Source organism: Heterodontus francisci, chromosome 5, assembly GCF_036365525.1.
Source record: "Heterodontus francisci isolate sHetFra1 chromosome 5, sHetFra1.hap1, whole genome shotgun sequence".
NCBI classification, from domain to species: domain Eukaryota; kingdom Metazoa; phylum Chordata; class Chondrichthyes; order Heterodontiformes; family Heterodontidae; genus Heterodontus; species Heterodontus francisci.
Window position 1 is genome coordinate 198,824,260 of NC_090375.1, and position 18,792 is coordinate 198,843,051.

At 42.5% G+C, this 18,792-nt stretch overlaps 1 protein-coding gene across 8 annotated transcripts in view; it reads right to left on the bottom strand.

Annotated features, from left to right (window-relative positions):
* The window catches only part of bbs9 (Bardet-Biedl syndrome 9), a 689,521-nt gene that overhangs the window by 655,778 nt on the left and 14,951 nt on the right, over window positions 1–18,792 (bottom strand). For 7 of the 8 annotated variants that reach the window (XR_010975118.1, XM_068032600.1, XM_068032602.1 and 4 more), the window contains exons 3-4: window positions 15,401–15,551; window positions 1,665–1,729 (exon numbers count right to left, since the gene is read on the bottom strand). Coding sequence is in view for 7 of the 8 variants with exons in the window: in XM_068032600.1 (XP_067888701.1) it covers window positions 1,665–1,729; window positions 15,401–15,551 (216 nt within the window). In the remaining variant the exon portion in view is untranslated. Of the gene's footprint in view, window positions 1–231; window positions 306–1,664; window positions 1,730–15,400; window positions 15,552–18,792 lie in introns of those variants that run through there. The other variant, XM_068032605.1, reaches the window with a different exon arrangement.

Here is an 18,792-nt window from a genome sequence, read left to right on the forward strand (position 1 = left end):
CTCACAACTGACAGTTTCTTCAATTTTGGCCATTGCTGCTAGTTAGCATAAGCTGAATAGCTTTCCATACTGATTGATCTGGATGTACACTCCTTCCTAAACTTCTTCAAAATGGGGCAGGGGAGTGGAAATATGGGTGGTGGAGAAAGAGGAAGCCAAAGAGCGTGGTTACCAGAACATAGCCTTGTATCACTTCGCTGATAATTTAAAAAGCATCTGTTCCCATCTCACCTGGCAACAGCTCTTTCCAAGATCCCATCATGTAGCTGTCATATTACATTAATAGAGTAGACCAGAAGTTTTCACAGTCTTAAGCTTCTGAAGTCTATCAGATGAAGACCAGGAATAAGGCCTTGCTTTATTGTTTACATTTCTCCTCAAACTGCGCCACATCGCTTTGCTTCGCTTCGATCAAAATCATATATCATCTCGTTGAGACCATCACCGGATTTTCTCTTGGTCAAATGGCTCCTAGCGAAGAGTCCTCCCAGCACCAGATGCCAAATTAGTTCCTACAGTCAGAATGATCCAGAACAAGTCCAATCTTATAATCCAACAATTCAATAGAGCTTTTTTTTCAAAAAAGTGCAGATGACTAAGGGAAACCAAGGCATTTTGTTGATTTTTGTTTTGAGGATGTGACTAGCTCACCCAAACCTAATTAATTTCTTCAGCTCATCAAAGCATTGAGTCAATAAATATAGTCTTTCTCAAATATGTGAAACTTTTATTCACATCACTTCTTCTTCTAATTGCACTGTCAGGTTAGAAGAGCTGGTGGCATGCTGAATGTTCAGTTATTTTGATAGCAAACCTTTATGTAGCACTTCGAATTACACAAATAAAATTAATTTGGATGGTTCATAAGTCTTTATCACAAAGTCTTCTTGTTCAATCACAACACTTATACTATTACATCACATTAGCGAGTTTTAGAATTTGATTTTCTAAACACCTCAAGATACTGGGGTGGAAGTTCTTGTGTATTTGTGCCCAGAGATGCATATAACCAGAACATAAAGCAAATACCCGATGTAAAAGATTGAGGAAACTTGGGCGCAAGTGCTTTTGCACGTAATTACACTACAGCCAAATTCTTTTGTCTTTTTATGCCCATCTATCAACCCCTGTATCCAATTGCATCTTGTTCATGATAATGGCTCCACCCCCAGGCTAAAGAACTGTACATGCTTATTTCCTGCAATTACGCCGCCTCAAAACAGATGCAAGATCAAGCCTAGTATTTTAGGCGTATCAAGAGACCAAGTCATCTTTCTGGTACTTTGTGACTTTTTGATTACTCCACACTGAGAGCTGCTCTGCATTTTCTGGTTAATGGCAGTCTAAATGTGGATCAGAGGCAGGGTACGTTTAAGCTGAAGAACTAGAGCCTGAGAAGTTAGAAGCAATTTGTTGCCTGACTTTATTACAGCAGCATATTGTGTTTTGTGGGACAATATTGCAGTGTCTTCTCAAAATTCTACATTCTGAATTAAACCTACCGATTTCAGAGGTTTATGAACAGATCTACAACAAATACAGTCAAACTTAATAGAACCGTGTGAATACATGAAAACTCAATGAAAATCAATAATGTACAACTGTAAGAATAATGAAAAAAATGCTCATGCAAGCAAGGTAAAATTTAAAACAGTATGGACTACCTGAGAAAGCATAGACAGACAGCTTTCTTGGATGCAAAACAGCCAAGTGGAGTAGTTCTGTACCTCTGAAAGAACAAACAAAATCATCTAACTACAAAAGATCTCAAGACTATAAAAATATTACTGTTCATATGGGGAAAACAGAGGGATGCACAAGAGGCCAGAGTTGGATGAATGGAAACTTTGGGAGAGAAGGATTGTAGGATTCGGGCAGGTTACGAGATAGGGTATGTACCAGAGCTAGTAAAACTCTGCTCTCTGTGACCTATCCCACACTGCCTCACTCACCCACCATTTCCGTACTCACTCATATACTGCTCTTAAGTTAAGAAATGTTATTTAAATCCTGCCTAGGTCTGTATGATCACAACTCAAGCAGTAAACATGCTTTTGCAAATCCACAGTCAGTGCGTTTTATAATTCACAATCTCTCAATAGTGTACTTTTTTAAATGGAGACTGAACTATTAATATTATGGCTTTTTATTGCAAGATCGCCACACTACCAGAAGGACATGGAGGCTTTGGAGAGGGTACAGAAGAGGTTTACCAGGATGTTGCCTGGTCTGGAGGGCATTAGCTATGAGGAGAGGTTGGATAAACTCGGATTGTTTTCACTGGAACGACATAGGTGGAGGGGCGACATGATAGAGGTTTACAAAGTTATGAGCGGCATGGACAGAGTGGATAGTCAGAAGCTTTTTCCCAGGGTGGAAGAGTCAGTTACTAGGGGACATAGGTTTAAGGTGAGAGGGGCTAAGTTTACAGGGGATGCGCGAGGCAAGTTCTTTACACAGAGGGTGGTGAGTGCCTGGAACTTGCTGCCGGAGGAGGTGGTGGAAGCAGGTACGATAGCGACGTTTAAGAGGCATCTTGACAAATACATGAATAGGATGGGAATAGAGGGATACGGTCCCCGGAAGTGCAGAAGGTTTTAGTTTAGGCAGGCATCAAGATCGGCGCAGGCTTGGAGGGCCGAATGGCCTGTTCCTGTGCTGTTCTTTGTTCTATAAGTAAGAATGTTGCATGGCTTTCAGGGAACGCCCATGTGTTCCGAGCTGTGTTACGCAACACGTAAAAGTGTTAAATAGTGAATTTGCAATCAGTTGTAAATACTTTTAAAGCAAGGCAACAACAAAAAAACATTTAAACACTGCTGTTTTGTCATTACCAAAAAGAGTTGAAAATAAACATATCAACACTTCCTTGCATGTGCTGGGAGCAAACTAATTTAAACTAAATCCGTGTAACAATTTAGCAAAAAAATCACATTCCAGGAGGATAATTATCGACTGTGGGCAAACACCAGGATACAGAAAAGACACAAACCATATTCTGTCACACATATCGGTAAATTTTAAACTGTAAAAAAAAACAGTCCATCAAAAGATAGGGCATATAATAACACCTCCACTTGAAAAATAGGAACCTGTAGCTGAAGAGTGGCGATGAAAGATTATGTACTTTGAGTCTTGATTTTTTTTGTAATAACTATTCTCCATGCACTCAAAGCAGACTGTCAACACGTTACCTGGAAAGTTTATTTTCTTTTAAGATGTTCTGTGACATCAGTGTGAAAGCATCCCCACATGATTGGTTACAATCTGGAATGCACTACCTAAATAAGTGGTGAAAGCAGACTTAATGGCAACGTTCAAAGGGGAATGGAATATGCAAAAAGGACATATTTGTAGGGCTGTGGGGAAAGAACAGGGGAGTGGGACTAATTGGTAACTCTTTCAAAGAGCCAACACAGGCACATTTGGGCCAAATGGTCTCTTTCTGCGTTCTATAATTCTATTACCATTTTACCACGTCTACATTGTGTAGAAGGGCTAAGCTATCCTTGGAACAGCATCAGTTCATTTTTACACTAATGTCAGTCCAAAAGAGAGATATAATTTGCACCATTCCCAATCCTGTAAAGGCCGGAAAGGCCAACATGATACATGAAGGGCAATTGTTACTAAAATAAAGACCCTATAACATATGCAATCTTTACATCATATCTTCCACACACAACTAGTACATCAGGAGGGGGAACATGGAGAATTCCCTGAAGGGGAACAGAGATTTCAAGAAAGATCTGTCAAATAAAGTATTACCCACAACTGCTAAATCCAAAGAGTAGTTGGTGAAGATTACACCAACTATCTGCGATGCAATATCTGAGTCCCAATTATCCTCTGCTGCTTCAACATTAGGTCAGAGGTGGGGCTATTTGCAGATGATTGCGTTCAGCTCCATTCACAATTCCTCAGATAATGAAGCAGTCGATTTCCACATGCGGCAAGACCCCAAGGATGAGAATTTTAAATTGTTGGCATTGGGGGCCCAAGGAGCCAATTAAGCCATCAAGTATGAAAATGGTGGATGAGCGAGTGTGGGATAGGATACAGAGAGCAGAGTTCTACAAGGCCTCGCACCCACTCTGATCTGCCGAATCCTATAACCTCTCTCCCCCAAAGTCTCCATTCATCCCACTGTGGCCTCTTGTGCAATCCCTCTGTTTTCCCCAACACTAGCACTAATGCCTTTAGTCTAGACTCCACGGACTGGTATTCTCTCCCTGCCTCTCCATCTTCCTCTCTTCCTTGAAGATTCACCTCCGTGACCAAGCTTTTAGTCACCCCTCATAATGTTTCCTTCTTTGGCTCAGCCTTCTTTTTAGGATGCTTACACTTCTGAGAAGTACCTTGGGATGTTTTTCTACCTTAAAGTTGCAATGTAAATGCAAGTTACTATTGCTGGTGTTTGCGTCAAAAACGTATCAATTAAAGCAAAAGACCCTTCCAGGCCAAATAGCTGGTTATGGCCATCTGTGGTAGCAAAGGCCATGAGCACTTTACACAGTGTTTAAAACCAATGTGGCTGTGTAGAAGATTCTAGATTGACACTAGTGCACTCTGGGAGTCCATCTGGTTAAGCTACATCACTTAGTGTCGGGAAATGTGCCAGTACTGAAACCCCAGGTTTCAGACATAGATCATATCTGAGACTGCTCGAATCATTCCCAACGTACACTGGCTGTTTTTATGGGTTATTTCAATTTTGTTCCCATTATTTTTTGAAAAACTTACACAGTATGCATTCAGCAGGATCAGAGATAAAAAGGAAACCAAGAACTACTTGGTAAAATTACAGCCCTGCCAGTGGTTGCTTTTCTGTGGGAACTTAGCTGATCTATACTTTGTTGATATTAGGCAATGAGAAAACTGTGATAATTTGTTTTAAACTCTTGGCCAATGAAATTGCCACACACAGGCTTGATGCCTGAGGCACTGAATGTATGAATTAAGTATATAAATAGCTGGGTTTTTCTACAGTAAACTTATTCTGCTGGTTCACATTTGCAGTAAAATGGCTCCCTCTGCTGATCAATGACGACCAATAACATGCTGTACATTTCACTTCATTACTGGTCTTACCAAATTCAGTTTACACAACATTTCATTTCTTGGCATGATGAAACAAAAATCCAAACTGTTCAAACAGCAATATAGTCTCCCACAGGTTGAATATATTGCTGGTTCACAGCACTCCAGCTTTAGTTACCACTACCGTGATATACAAAAATGACAGTGTGTATGTCAAATGGGCACAGTCAAGGGCAATGCATGTGGCTTGCTGGAATCACAGTGGATACAGCAGCACTGCAGGGGTCACAGTGGGGGGAGCTGGATTACTATTTCAGTAGTGGATTAGAGAGGTTATATCCCTAACTATCTCAATTGCCACTTCAGTCATGGGAAGCTGTATGGGAAAGAATGAAGAAGAATTTTCCAATTGGGAGACATTCCCAAGGGAAAGAGCATAATCATGTAAACAAATAGCATTATTTACATTTGCAACATCACTGACCTATCCGCAAAGGACTTCCAGAGTAAGAAAAATTAACTGGAGAAAGCCAACTTCAATGGGTTAAGAGCGGAGCTGGGGCAAATAAATCAGTCAAAGATTGGCAGGAAAAACAGTAGCTGAACAATGTGCTACATTCAGAGAACAGATAGTTCGGACACAGTCAAGGTATGTTCCCTCAAAGGGAAAAGGTAGGGTAAACAAATCCAGAGCTCCCTGGATAAAAAAAGAGGTAGAGATCAAGATAAAGAAGAAAACGTGTGCTTACAACAGATGCCAGGCAGAAAATACTATTAAGAACCAGGCTGAATATAGAAGGTCCAGAGGGAAAGTGGAAAAGCAAATAAGAGAAGCAAAGAGAAAGTGTGAAAAGAGACTGACAGCTAACATTAAAGGGAATCCCAAAGTTTTTTATAGACATATGTAAATAGTAAAACGGTGATAAGAGCAAGAGTTGGGCCGATTAGGGACCATAAAGGGGATTTACGCATGGAGGCAGAGGGCATAGCTGAGGTATTAAATGAATACTTTGCATCTGTCTTTACCAAGGAAGAAGATGCAACCCAAGCAATGGTAATTCAGGCACTGGAAGTTTTTAAAATTGATAAGGAGGATCTATTAGATAGGCTATCTGTACTTAAAGTGGATAAAGCAAGGATTCCGAGGGAAGCGAGGGTGGAAATTGCAGAGGCACTGGCCATAATTTTTCAGTCTCCCTTAAACAAGGGGGTGGTGCCAGAGGACTGGAGAATTGCCAATGCTACACTCTTGCTCAATAATGTGTGTAAAGATAAGCCCAGCAACTACAGGCCAATCAGTTTAATTTCGGTGGTGGGGAAACTTCTAGAAAGAATAACTTGAGACAAAATTAACAGTCACATGAACAAGGGCGGCACAGTGGCGCAGTGGTTAGCACTGCAGCCTCACAGCTGCAGGGACCCGGGTTCGATTCTGGGTATTGCCTGTGTGGAGTTTGCAAGTTCTCCCTGTGTCTGCGTGGGTTTTCTCCGGGTGCTCCGGTTTCCTCCCACAAGCCAAAAGACTTGCAGGTTGGTAGGTAAATTGGCTGTTATAAATTGTCACTAGTATAGGTAGGTGGTAGGGAAATATAGGGACAGATGGGGATGTTTGGTAGGAATATGGGATTAGTGTAGGATTAGTATAAATGGGTGGTTGATGGTCGGCACAGACTCGGTGGGCCGAAGGGCCTGTTTCAGTGCTGTATCTCTAATCTAATCCCTGTGTCTGCGTGGGTTTTCTCCGGGTGCTCCGGTTTCCTCCCACAAGCCAAAAGACTTGCAGGTTGGTAGGTAAATTGGCCATTATAAATTGTCACTAGTATAAGTAGGTGGTAGGGAAATATAGGGACAGGTGGGGATGTTTGGTAGGAATATGGGATTAGTGTAGGATTAGTATAAATGGGTGGTTGATGGTCGGCACAGACTCGGTGGGCCGAAGGGCCTGTTTCAGTGCTGTATCTCTAATCTAATCTAATCAAAAATGCGGATGAATTAAAGAAAGCCAGCATGGATTTCTTAAGGGAAAATCATGTTTGACTAACTGGATGGAGTTTTATTTTGAGGGGATGACAGAGTGGGTTGATGAGGGCAATGCAGTTGATGTGGTGTACATAAACTTTCAAAAGGCGACTGATACAGTGCCACACAACAGACTTGCAAGCAAACTTATAGCTCATGGAATAAAAGGGATGGTAGCAGCATAGATACAGAATTGGCTGAGTGACAGGAAACAAAACAAGGTTAACGGATGTTTTTGGCTGGAGTGGAGTTCCCCAGGAGTCAGTGTTGGGACCCTTGCTTTTCCGGATATATATTAATGACCTAGACCTTGGTGTTCAGGGCAAAATTTAAAAGTTTGCGGATGATACGAAACTTGGAATAATGATGAACTGTGAGGAGGATAGTGTAGAACCGCAAAAAGACATAGACGGGTGGATAGGTAGCAGATGAAGTTCAATGTGGAGAAATGTGAAGTGATTCATTCTGGTAGGAAGAATATGGAGAGAAAATAGAAAATACAAAGTGACTCCTGCCAATGCAGCCAAGCGCTGACATCATCAGTTTGTTCCCAGCTGTGCACATGCGCAGACCGTTTTTTTCCTGCCAGTGTGGTGCTGCGTATGCGCAGCCTACGTCAGCACCCGGCTTACCAGGTCTAATTCACACATGCACCCTAAAACGTCATCACATGCTGGAACAGGGCCGCTTGCTCCTAGCCTTGCCACTGCCTTCCCTCAGCTACTCATCCTTGCCACTTCCCCTCTCGGCCGCTCACTCCCCGCCTCACCGCTACCTTCCTTTAGCCACTTGCTCTCGTCCTCCCGTGTCACCGCTTCCCCCCGTCAGCCACTCGTTCCCCACCCCCTCCCCTCCGCGGCTGCTCGCTGCGGGCCTTGCCCCTTCAGCCACTCGCTCCTGCCCTCGCCCTTCCTCACCCCCGATTGCTCCCCACTGTGCTGCCTGAAGAAGCAGTGGGGGGGGAAGGAGGGAGGGGGTGGAGAACGAACCGCCGAAGCAGCAAGGCAGGGAACGAGTGGCCAAGGGGTGACAGGGTGATGCGGGAGCCAGTAGCCAAGAAGAGGGAAGCGGTGAGGCCTGCAGTGAGCGGCAGTGGGGGGGTGGGAGGGGGGTGAGCGAGCAGCCGAGGTGGGGATGAGGTGAGGGCGGGAGCGAGTGGCTGAGGGTGGATAAGAGGTGAGCAGACAGGCGCGAGAGGTAGTGGCAAAGAGAGGCGCGATGGCTTCTATCTGAATTATAGTCCACAATCCATTTCCACTGCTGCAATTGTGAAAGAGAATAAGCCACATGAATCTATTTCCAAAACTAATACAATAGAATAATAAACATCATACAAAAGTGAATTGAAAGATGCCTTGCAATACGATTATTTGGTTCTGTACTAGCACAGGTACTGTTGGGGATGGGATGGAGGCGGCAATCGCAGCCACTATGGGGATTTGGGGTTAAGGCTGCATTTACTTTTTGTGAGAAATTGAACAGCTCCAACGTTATTAGTGACAGCTGCCTGAGACGTCACAGACTGTGACGTTTCAGTGGATGAAGCTTCATTTGTGCATGTGCCAATACTGCACCACCTAGCGGTTGCGTTGTCAACAAGCGCAGCCTATAAAATAAACGGTCCAATTCTAAAGGGGGTGCAGGAGCAGAGGGGCCTGGATGTATATGTGCATAAGTCATTGAAGGTGGCAGGACAGGTTGGCAAATCAGCTAATAAAGCATACAGTATCCTGGGCTTTATTAAAAGGGGCAGGGAGTACAAAAGCAAAGAAGTTCTGTTGAAGTTGTACAAGATCCTAGTTCAGCCTCAGCTGGAGCACTGCATCCAGTTCTGGCTGCCGCACTTTAGGAAAAATGTGAGAGCATTGGAAAAAGTGCAGAAAAGATTCATGAGAATGGTTCCAATATGAAGACCTTCAGTTATGAAGATAGATTGGAGATGTTGGGACTGTTTTCCTCAGAGAAGGGAAGGCTGAGAGGTGATTTGATAGAGGTACTCAAAATCATGAAGGGTCTGGACAGAGTAGATAGAGAGAAACTGTTCCCACTTATGAAAGGATCGAGAACGAGAGGGCACATATTTAAAGTAACGGGTAAGAGAAGCAAAAGCGACATGAGTAAAAACTTTTACATGCAGTGAGTGGTTAAGGTCTGGAATACACTGCCTGAGATTCCGGTGGAGGCAGGTTCAATTGAAGCATTCAAAAAGAAATTAGACTGTTGTATGAAAAGGAAGAATGTGCAGGGGTACAGGGAGAAGGCGGGGGAATGGCACTAAGTGAATTGCTCGTTTGGAGAGCCGGTACAGAAACGATGGGCCGAATGGCCTCCTTCTGCGTTGTAACAATTCTGTGATTCTGTAATTTTCCAGTCTTCCTTCGATTCAGCAGTGGTGCCAGAGGACTGGAAAATTGCAAAAGTGTAACCCTTGTTCAAAAAAGGGTATAAAGATAAGCCCAGCAACTACCGGCCAGTCAGTTTAATCTCAGTGGTGGGGAAGCTTCTAGAAATGATAATTTGGGACAAAATTAATAGTCACTTGGAAAAATGCACGTTAAATCTAAGGGAAGTCATGGTCAATAGGAAGTGGCCAAACTTTCCAGACACTGGAATCTCTTCCAATGTCACAGAAAAGACAAAATAGAATTCTGACATCTGAAACCATGCTTTTTAAGAATAGTATCTTCAAAATAAATACTTATATTGTTACAACCAAGGCAGGAGTAATGCACTGTTAATTCAGTCCCACTACTCCACAGGTCACATCAAATCAAGTTTCCCACCTTCTGAAGACGAGCCAAATTAAACTGTATTTTTCCCCAAGAATAAAGCACAGCAAACCAGGTTTTTTTAAACAATAACATTAACTATTTATTAGAAAATAATTAGGTTTTAACTGCTAACAACATAAATCTATACATGATAAAAACCCTTATTCCCTTAACCCTCATGCACACACACATACATTCAAAAAGAAATGGTTAACTGATTTCAAAAGGGGGTTCTGGGTTATAACTGTTTCTTAGGAATAGAATAATAAAAAATAATTGAGGTTCATGTTCTGGTAGGATGTTTTCGGTATGGCAAGGTGTCCCAGAGTCGAATATTTTGATGCCAAAGTCTCTCCAGGCAAGGTTGATGAACAATCTGTGATGGGTAGGTGCTCACGGCAATTTAACTGCTGCAGGCTTCACATAGGTCTTCCATCAGGGGTATGGCAACAGGTCTGCTTGGGCTTTGAAGCAGCAGTCTAACAGTAGAAGAATTCTTCAGATTTCAAGGTTTTCTTAGAACACAGGAGGCATCAGGAATCTCATTGGATGCAGAAATTCTTCAGAGACCGGAAGCAACAGGAATCTGCTACCTTTCAAATGCAGAATTCCTTTTCAAGAGATGAGAGTCTCCTTTACAGAGAGAGGTAACACCTTTCAGGGTCTTGTCTCTCTGGCTCCAGGCAGGTCAAGCAAAGATTTCAAATGTCTGCTCTTGGTCCAGTTCACAGGCTTTTAAAGGATCCAAAGTGAAAAAAAACCATCTTGAACATGGTCACATGTCCAGACACTGTCTCCCCCTTGTCACTCAAGCTGCTCTGAAGAAACGTCAACCCCTGTGATTTCCTTGAAACTGCTGACCTTCCTGTCTTTTTACAAGTTTAACTGCCTTTCAAAACACCCATAAAGTTCAACTCTTTGTTTTGAACTTCCTTTCAAAACATTGCTGGAATTTCAATTATTTTTGTGGGTATCTTTCACTGAGCAACATTTTGTTTCCAGTTTTTTTTGAAACACAAGAAGTCCAAGATTTTGGTGCAAAAATAAAACCTTTTGTGACAATATACATCTCATGTCCAAATACATTTTAAGCCCAACTTTGTCATTGTGATTTTATTCATGAATTAATATTAACCTTTAACTCTGAGACGTTTAGGACTGTTACGGCCAGGTGAGAAGGGGTCCAGGGGTTCCTTCTCAGCTTTTGCATGGTTTAACTATAACAGGGTTTAATTTTAGAAACACTGTGTTTTTAGCTCCCCCCTCAGTGAATCCTTGTTCACTGCTCCAATTGTAAGGCAAAGAAATCAAACAAGTCTCCTTAGGTTTAAACAAGAAAGGTAGAAGTTTATTAATCTTAAACTCTAATCCGGTTACCGACTGCTTTCCATCAGATCACTTCTTCAATGAGTGGGTGTGCCCTGATTAACCATACAGGTTTTCCCTTTAGTTTCCAGCAGTCAGCTCTTAAACGCCCTGCTTTATTACAATGGAAGCACACAGGTCTCCGGGTCTCACTCCTACTTACAGCACCTTCCTTTTTGGCTGGAGGAGGGCCCCGTGTCTCCTGCTTTTCTTTTTCTCCCAGGACTGCTTGGGCTTCTATCACCTTCCTACTATCTGTCCTTTTCAGATTTGTGGGAGTGATTAGGAAAGGCTTTCCCCTGGGAAACTGACTTATAAATGAGAGCAAACTCATCAGCCAGGATTGCTCCCTGCCAGGCTCTATGAGCCTTCTGCTCTTCTACATGTGTCTTTATGGAGAGTGGGAGAGTGTTTATAAATTCCTCTAGCAAAATTACTTTTCTGAGATTTTCATAGCTGAGCTGTACTTTAAGAGCCCTCAGCCACTGGTCAAAAGCCAACTGCTTATTTCTCTCAAACTCCAGGTAAGTTTGATCTGCTTGCTTCTTGAGGGGTCTAAACTTTTGGCGATAGGCGGTACTAACTCATATGCCCCGAGGATAGCATTTTTTGTCAGTTCATAATTTGATGAACTCTTATCTGGCAACATGGAATAAACCTCATGGGCTTTTTCTACTAATTTACTCTGACAGCAGAGTCCAAGCCTCAGCTGGCCACTTTAACTGCCTTGCCAGTTTTTCAAAAAGACACAAAAAACGCTTCCACTTCTCCCTCATTGAATTTTGGGATCAGTTGGGAGAGTTTGAACAATTCTGTACCCAGCCCTGAATTATGCTCCTCCACATTGGCCATGCTTTCATTGGAGTTACTCTGTCGCCCCCTAGTTAACTCAAGCTGCCTTTTTCTTAGCTCTCTTTCTTCGCATTCTTTCCGGCAGGTTCTTTCTCTTTCTCCCTCCTGTCTCTCTCTTTCCCTGTCTTCTAATTCAAGTTTCCTCTGTTCCAACTGTATATTTGTTAGCAATACCCTGTCGGAGTCTATTTCTAACCCTGTTTCTGCTTCTTCAAATTCAAGGGAAAAATGGTTGGCCACTAGCTTTAGGAGTTCAGACTTCCTAGCCTTGCCATGTACAGTGATCCCACAGTCCTCAGCCATTTTCCTCAACTCCTCCCCTCGATAGACAGTGCTTTTAACTTATCCCATGTTACTTCACCCTGGCTTGGGGAGCTACTGGCTTCAGTCACAGACATGTTAGTATTCAATCACACACAACCACAAGAAAACCTGTATTGAAATCTTTTCTCTTTTGTTTGGGATCAAATTGGTTTCCCACTTCCAATTTCTCGTTTGTCTGTGGGTCAAATCCAGGACGCTAGCCCCCAAATTTCTGTTACGACCAGGTGAGAAGGGGTCTAGGGGTTTCCTCTCTGCCTAGTTTAACCGTAACAGGGTTTAATTTTAGAAACACCATGTTTTTAGTTCCCCCTCAGTGAATCCTTGTTCACTGCTCCAATTGTAAGGCAAAGAAATAAGACAGGTTTCCTTAGATTTAAACAAGAAAGGTAGAAGTTTATTAATCTTAAACTCTAATCTGGTTACCGACTACGAATATGCGACGCGACCACGCTAGCATGCAAACACGATAAACACACATGCAGATAGAGACAGAAAAAGTAGAAGGAATAAAGGGGAAAGGCTTGACACAATATCTGGTAGTTAAAGTCCTTTGAGTATGATGTTGAGTCTTTGGTTGCTGGTAAGACCTGCTGTTCGTTGGGGCCCAGTTCACGCTCCAACTTGTTTCGATGTCTAAGTCTTTTCTCTCTTGAGGTTTACGTGTCCTCCGTGGGTCCGGTGGCTTGGGAGAATGCGAGAGAGAGAGAGAGAGAGAGACCAGCTTCCTTGTTCCAGCTTCAGTTGCACTGCCTTCTGCCCCTTTCTCTGTGGTACAATTCAAAAAACCCCAGGTTGCCAAGCAGGTTAGTCATGTGACTAGCTCCTTATTTGGAACAGTCTCTCCTGTGAGATTTGTGGATTGCATCACCTTAACAGTCTGTGGAATGTGCTTCCTTACACCTTCAATGTCTGGTGATCAAAATTCATTTGGTTAATTGCAGCAGGGAATAGTCCTTTGTCTCCAGAAGCAACGTCTCTTAGTATGTAAATGTCCTTCCAGCCCAGTGTCTGGTGATCACTCCAGCAAGTTTAAAATTAATGTTCATATGACAAAATTAATATGCCTCATTCTTGGCAGTAGGGGGTTATGCATGACAGGATTGAAATAATTGTTATGACCAAGGTGGGAGGAAAGCACTGACAATTCAGTTCCATCACTCCACAGGTCACAGCATATTATTAAAGCTTTCCCATCTAACTGGAAAACAGCCAAATTAAACACTTTACTAACTCCCAGAATAAAAACTTTAGTCAACAACAAATTAACCATTTATTAAAAAAACTAAGTCTTAAACACTATAAAGATAAACCTATGTCTAAAGGCCTTATAACTTCTTACTTTATCTAAGCTTCCCCATGCCTATACTCACACATACATTAAAAAACTAACAATGGTTAACTAGTTTTTAAAAAAGTGTTTCTTAGGAATAAAATAAGTAGCGGATTGTAAGTTCTGTTAACAGTAATCAGATGCCACTCGAAGTCTCCAGGCGAAATCGACGAAACAGTTTTTAATAGATAGGCATTCAAAGTATTTCAGCTGCAGCAGGCGTCACACAGTTCTTTCAACGAAAAACACAGCAATAGGTCTACTTCGATTTTAAAATTGGTAGTCTTTTGGTAAAACTTTAGTGAGAATTCCAGCAAACACAAATAGGCAATAGAAAGAGTCACTTCTGTAACAAACTTCTTAGAGTTTCAAAGTAAAATGGAACCTACTACCTCCAACAATGGAAATTGTTCTTTTTCAGGGGTTTATTCTTCCTTAGGCAAACACTGTCTGAACTCAATGTAGATTTTCTCTGCTGAGAAATAGACAGCTTCTTTTCAGTAATAGCACACTTCATTTGTCTCCAGTTCAAACTGGTTTTAGCTGGTTTTTACACACAGTTAAAAGTTACAGTACACCATGTGACCTCTCTCTCCCGCTGTGGCCTAGGAACAGCTGCAGGTGGCACACTGTGCCCCCTTAGTTTTTAAAGGCACACTGTTTTTAAACAGAGTCTTGAAGGCACACTGTTTAAAGGAGAAAAACAACCACACTTTCATGACACAATGCTGTGAATTGCCTGTAATGATGTAGTTGTGTGCTCTGGCCAGCAGGCAGTGCTGTGATGCAAGGTTCTCAAGTCCTGAACTGGTACTTAATAAGGGCACACCAGACATATCTATTCTGCATTACAAAAGCATTAACATTTTGCATTAATTTTGAAACGTGTTTAGTCAACTTGGAAGAAACCTTTTACAGCCAGGTTTGCAGTACATGGAGAAGCTTTTTATCTCAGTGAAAATAAGCAATTCCTCCTCTTCCTAACCCAGTCCTCTCCAGAAAGCACTGACTTATACTGCAGTATAGTTCCACCCTTCAAGTGACCACTTGCCAAGTGTGCCTGCACAATGATATTGAACGGGCTATATGATCACAATCCAGTCCTCACCAGTACATGTCCAAGGAGAAATTGTTTGCACTGGCAGGAGGGTCAGTCACAAAAGGACACAGATTTAAAATAATTGGCAGAACAACCAGAGGGAAAATGAGGAATTATTTTTACACAGTGCGAGTTGCTATGATCTGGAATGCACTGCCTGAAAGGGCAGTGGAAGCAGATTTAATAGTAACTTTCAAAAGGGAATTGGAAATACTTCCAGGGGAAAGAAAAATCACAAGGCTATGGGGAAAGAGGAGGGAGCTGTTATTAACTGGATACAAACCAGCACAGGCATGATCAGCTGAATCATTCAATTCTACATTCCAGGATTGCTCAGTGGATTGAGATCAGGATTGGAAACTGACCAATTTTCCCCCTGTCTAGTTCAAACTGCTGCAGCCAATTACATTGTCCCTACTGCCACCACACGGATAGGATATGAGGCAGCGCAGTTACCAACCACATCACCATGAATGTGAAAAATAAATTCATGAGCAGTTTTTTAACACGATCATTATACCTGCTGCTACTTTTGGTTGGTAATTTACCCTTTTTCATTTCTCAGCATTCATTTCTCCACTCTTCAGTTTATCTACTTACGAGACAAATTTGCCAACTTCCAGTTGCAATACAGACTCCTGCATTTGAAGCTCCAGGATTAGCTCTTCTGGATGAAGTGCTGCTCCAGGTTTGGCAGGCTCTGGGGAATAGATACGTAGAATTCCCTTATAACTGCCAACGATAATCTTGTCTGAAAACAGCAAAAAAAATTACATTTGACGACACAGAATCACAGAATTGTTACAGCACAGGAGGAGCCCATTCGGCCCATTGTGTCTGCACCGAATGAGCAATTCACCTAATGCCATTCTCCCGCCTTCTCCCCATAACCCTGCACATTCTTCCTTTTCAGATAACAGTCTAATTCCCTTTTGAATGCCTCAATTGAATCTGCCTCCACCAGACGCTCAGGCAGTGCATTCCAATTTTTCATGTTGCTTTTGCTTCTTTTGCCAATCACTTTAAATCTGTGCCCTCTCATTCTCGATGCTTTCTTGAGTGGGAACAGTTTTTCTCTATCTGCTCTGTCTAGACCCCTCATGATTTTGAATACCTTAATCAAATGTCCTCTCAGCCTTCTCTTCTCCAATGAAAACAGTCCCAACTTCTCCAATTTATCTTCATACCTGAAGTTCCTCACCCCTCGACCATTCTCATGAATGTTTTCTGCACTATCTCCAATACCTTCACAGCTTTCCTAAAGTGCAGTGCCCAGAATTAGACACAACACTCCAGCTGAGGCCAAACTAGTGTCTTACACAAGTTTAACAAGTCCTTGCTCTTGTTATCTATGCCCCTATTAATAGGGCCCATACTGTATGCTTTATTAATCGCATTCTCAATCTGTCCTGCAACTTTCAATGACTTAGGCACATATACAGCCAGATCCTTCTGCTCTTGCACCCCCTTTAGAATTGTGTCAGAGTCAGAGTTATACAGTACAGAATCAGGCCCTTCGGCCCATCGTGTCTGTGCCGGCCATCCAGCACCCAACTATTGTAATACCATATTCCTCCACTTGGCCCGTAGCCTTGTATGCTATGGCATTTCAAGTGCTCATCTAAATACTTATTAAATGTTGTGAGGGTTCCTGTCTCCACCACCTCTTCAGGCAGTGCGTTCCAGATTCCAACCACCCTCTGGGTGAAAAACATTTTCCTCAAATCCCCCCCAAACCTCCTGCCCCTTACCTTAAATCTATGCCCCCTGGTTCTTGACCACTCCGCTAAGGAAAAAAGTTTCTTCCTATCTAACCTATCAATGCCCCTCATAATTTTGTACACCTCAATCATGTCCCCCCTCAGCCTTCTCTGCTCTAAGGAAAACACCCCAGCCTTTTCAGTCTCTCCTCATAGCTGAAATGCTATGAGGAGAGACTGAAATGGCTGAGGTTGTTTCCTTTATAGAAACATAGTAACGTAGAAAATAGGAGCAGGAGTAGGCCATTCGGCCCTTCGAGACTGCTCCGCCATTCAAAAAAGATCATGGCTGATTGTCTAATTCAGTACCCTGTTCCCGCTTTCTCCCCATATCCCTTGATCCCTTTGGTATTAAGAAATATATCTATCTCCTTCTTGAATATATTTAATGACTTGGCCTCCACTGCCTTCTGCAATAGAGAATTCCACAGATTCACCACCCTCTGAGTGAAGAAATTTCTCCTCATCTTGGTTCTAAATGGCATACCCCATATCGTGAGACTGTGACCCCTGGTTCTGGACACCCCAGCCATCGGAACATCCTCCCTGCATCTAGCCTGTCTAGACCTGTTAGAATTTATAGGTTTCTATGAGATCCCCTCTCATTCTTCTAAACTCGAGTGAATATAGGCCTCGTCCACCCAATCTCTCCTCTTACTTCAATCCTCCCATCCCAGAAATCAGCCTAGTAAATCTTCTTTGCAATCTCTCCAAGGCAAGAACATCCGTCCTCAGATAAGGAGACCAAAACGGCACACAATACTCCAGATGTGGCCTAACCAAGGCCACACTGCAGTAATACATCCTTGCTCCTGTGCTCAAATCCTCTTGCAATGAAGGCCAACATACCATTCGCCTTCCTAATTGCTTGCTTTCAGCGACTGGTGTACAAGGATACCCAGGTCTCGTTGCACCTCCCCACTTTCCCAATCTTTCACCATTCAGATAATAATCTGCCTTTCTGTTTTACAACCAAAGTGGATAACCTCACATTTATCCACATTATACGGCATCTGCCATGCATTTGCCCACTCACCCAACTTGTCCAAATCACACTGGAGCCTCTTTGCATCCTCCTCACAGCTCACATTCCCCCCAGCTTTGTGCCGTCTGCAAACTTGGAAATGATACATTTAGATCCCTCACCCAAGTCATTAATGTATATTGTGCATAGCTGGGGCCCAAGCACTGATCCCTGCGGTATCCCACTAGTCACTGCCTGCCACCCAGAAAAAGACCCGTTTATTACTACTCTCTGTTTCCTGTTTGTCAACCAATTCTCGATCCATGCCGGTATATTACCCCCAATCCCATATCATTTTGCACACTAACCTCTTATGTGGGACCTTATCAAAAGCCTTCTGAAAATCGAAATACACCACATCCACTGGTTCTCCCTTATCTATTCGACTAGATACATCCTCAAAAAACTCCAGTAGATTTGTTAAGTATGATTTTCCTTTCGTAAACCCATGCTGACTTTGCCCAATCCCGTTTATGCTTTCTAGGTGTTCTGCTATCACATCCTTTATAATAAACTGTAGCATCTTCCCCACTACTAATGTAAGGCTAATTGGTCTGTAGTTTCCTGTTTTTCTCTCCCTCCTTTTTTAAAATAGTGTTTTTAAACATTTGACACCCTCCAATCTGTACGAACAGCTCCAGAGTCTATAGAATTTTGGAAGATGACCACCAATGCATCCACTATTTCCAGGGCCACTTCCTCTGGGATGTAGATTATCAAGCCTTGGGGATTTGTCAGCCTTTAACCTCATTAATTTCCCTTGCACTTTTTTTTTACTAATACTGATTTCCTTCAGTTCCTCCCTCTCATTAGACCTTTGGTTCCCTAACATTTCTGGGAGGTTATTTGTGTCCTGCTTTGTGAAGACAGAACCAAAGTATGTGTTTAATTGTTCTGCCATTTCTTTGTTCCCCATTATAATTTCCCCCGCTTCTAACTGTAAGGGATATACATTTGTCTTCACTGATCTTTCTCTTCACATATTTATCAAAGCTTTTACAGTCAGTTTTTATGTTCCCTGCAAGTTTACTCTCATACTCTATTTTCCCCCGCTTAATCAACCTCTTTGTCCTCCTTTGCTGAATTCTAAACTGCTCCCAATCCTCAGACTTGCTGCTTTTTCTGGCAATTTTATACGCCTCCTCTTTGGATCGAATACTATCCCGAATTATGTTATATTGTCTCTCCATGTTCTTCCTACCAAAATG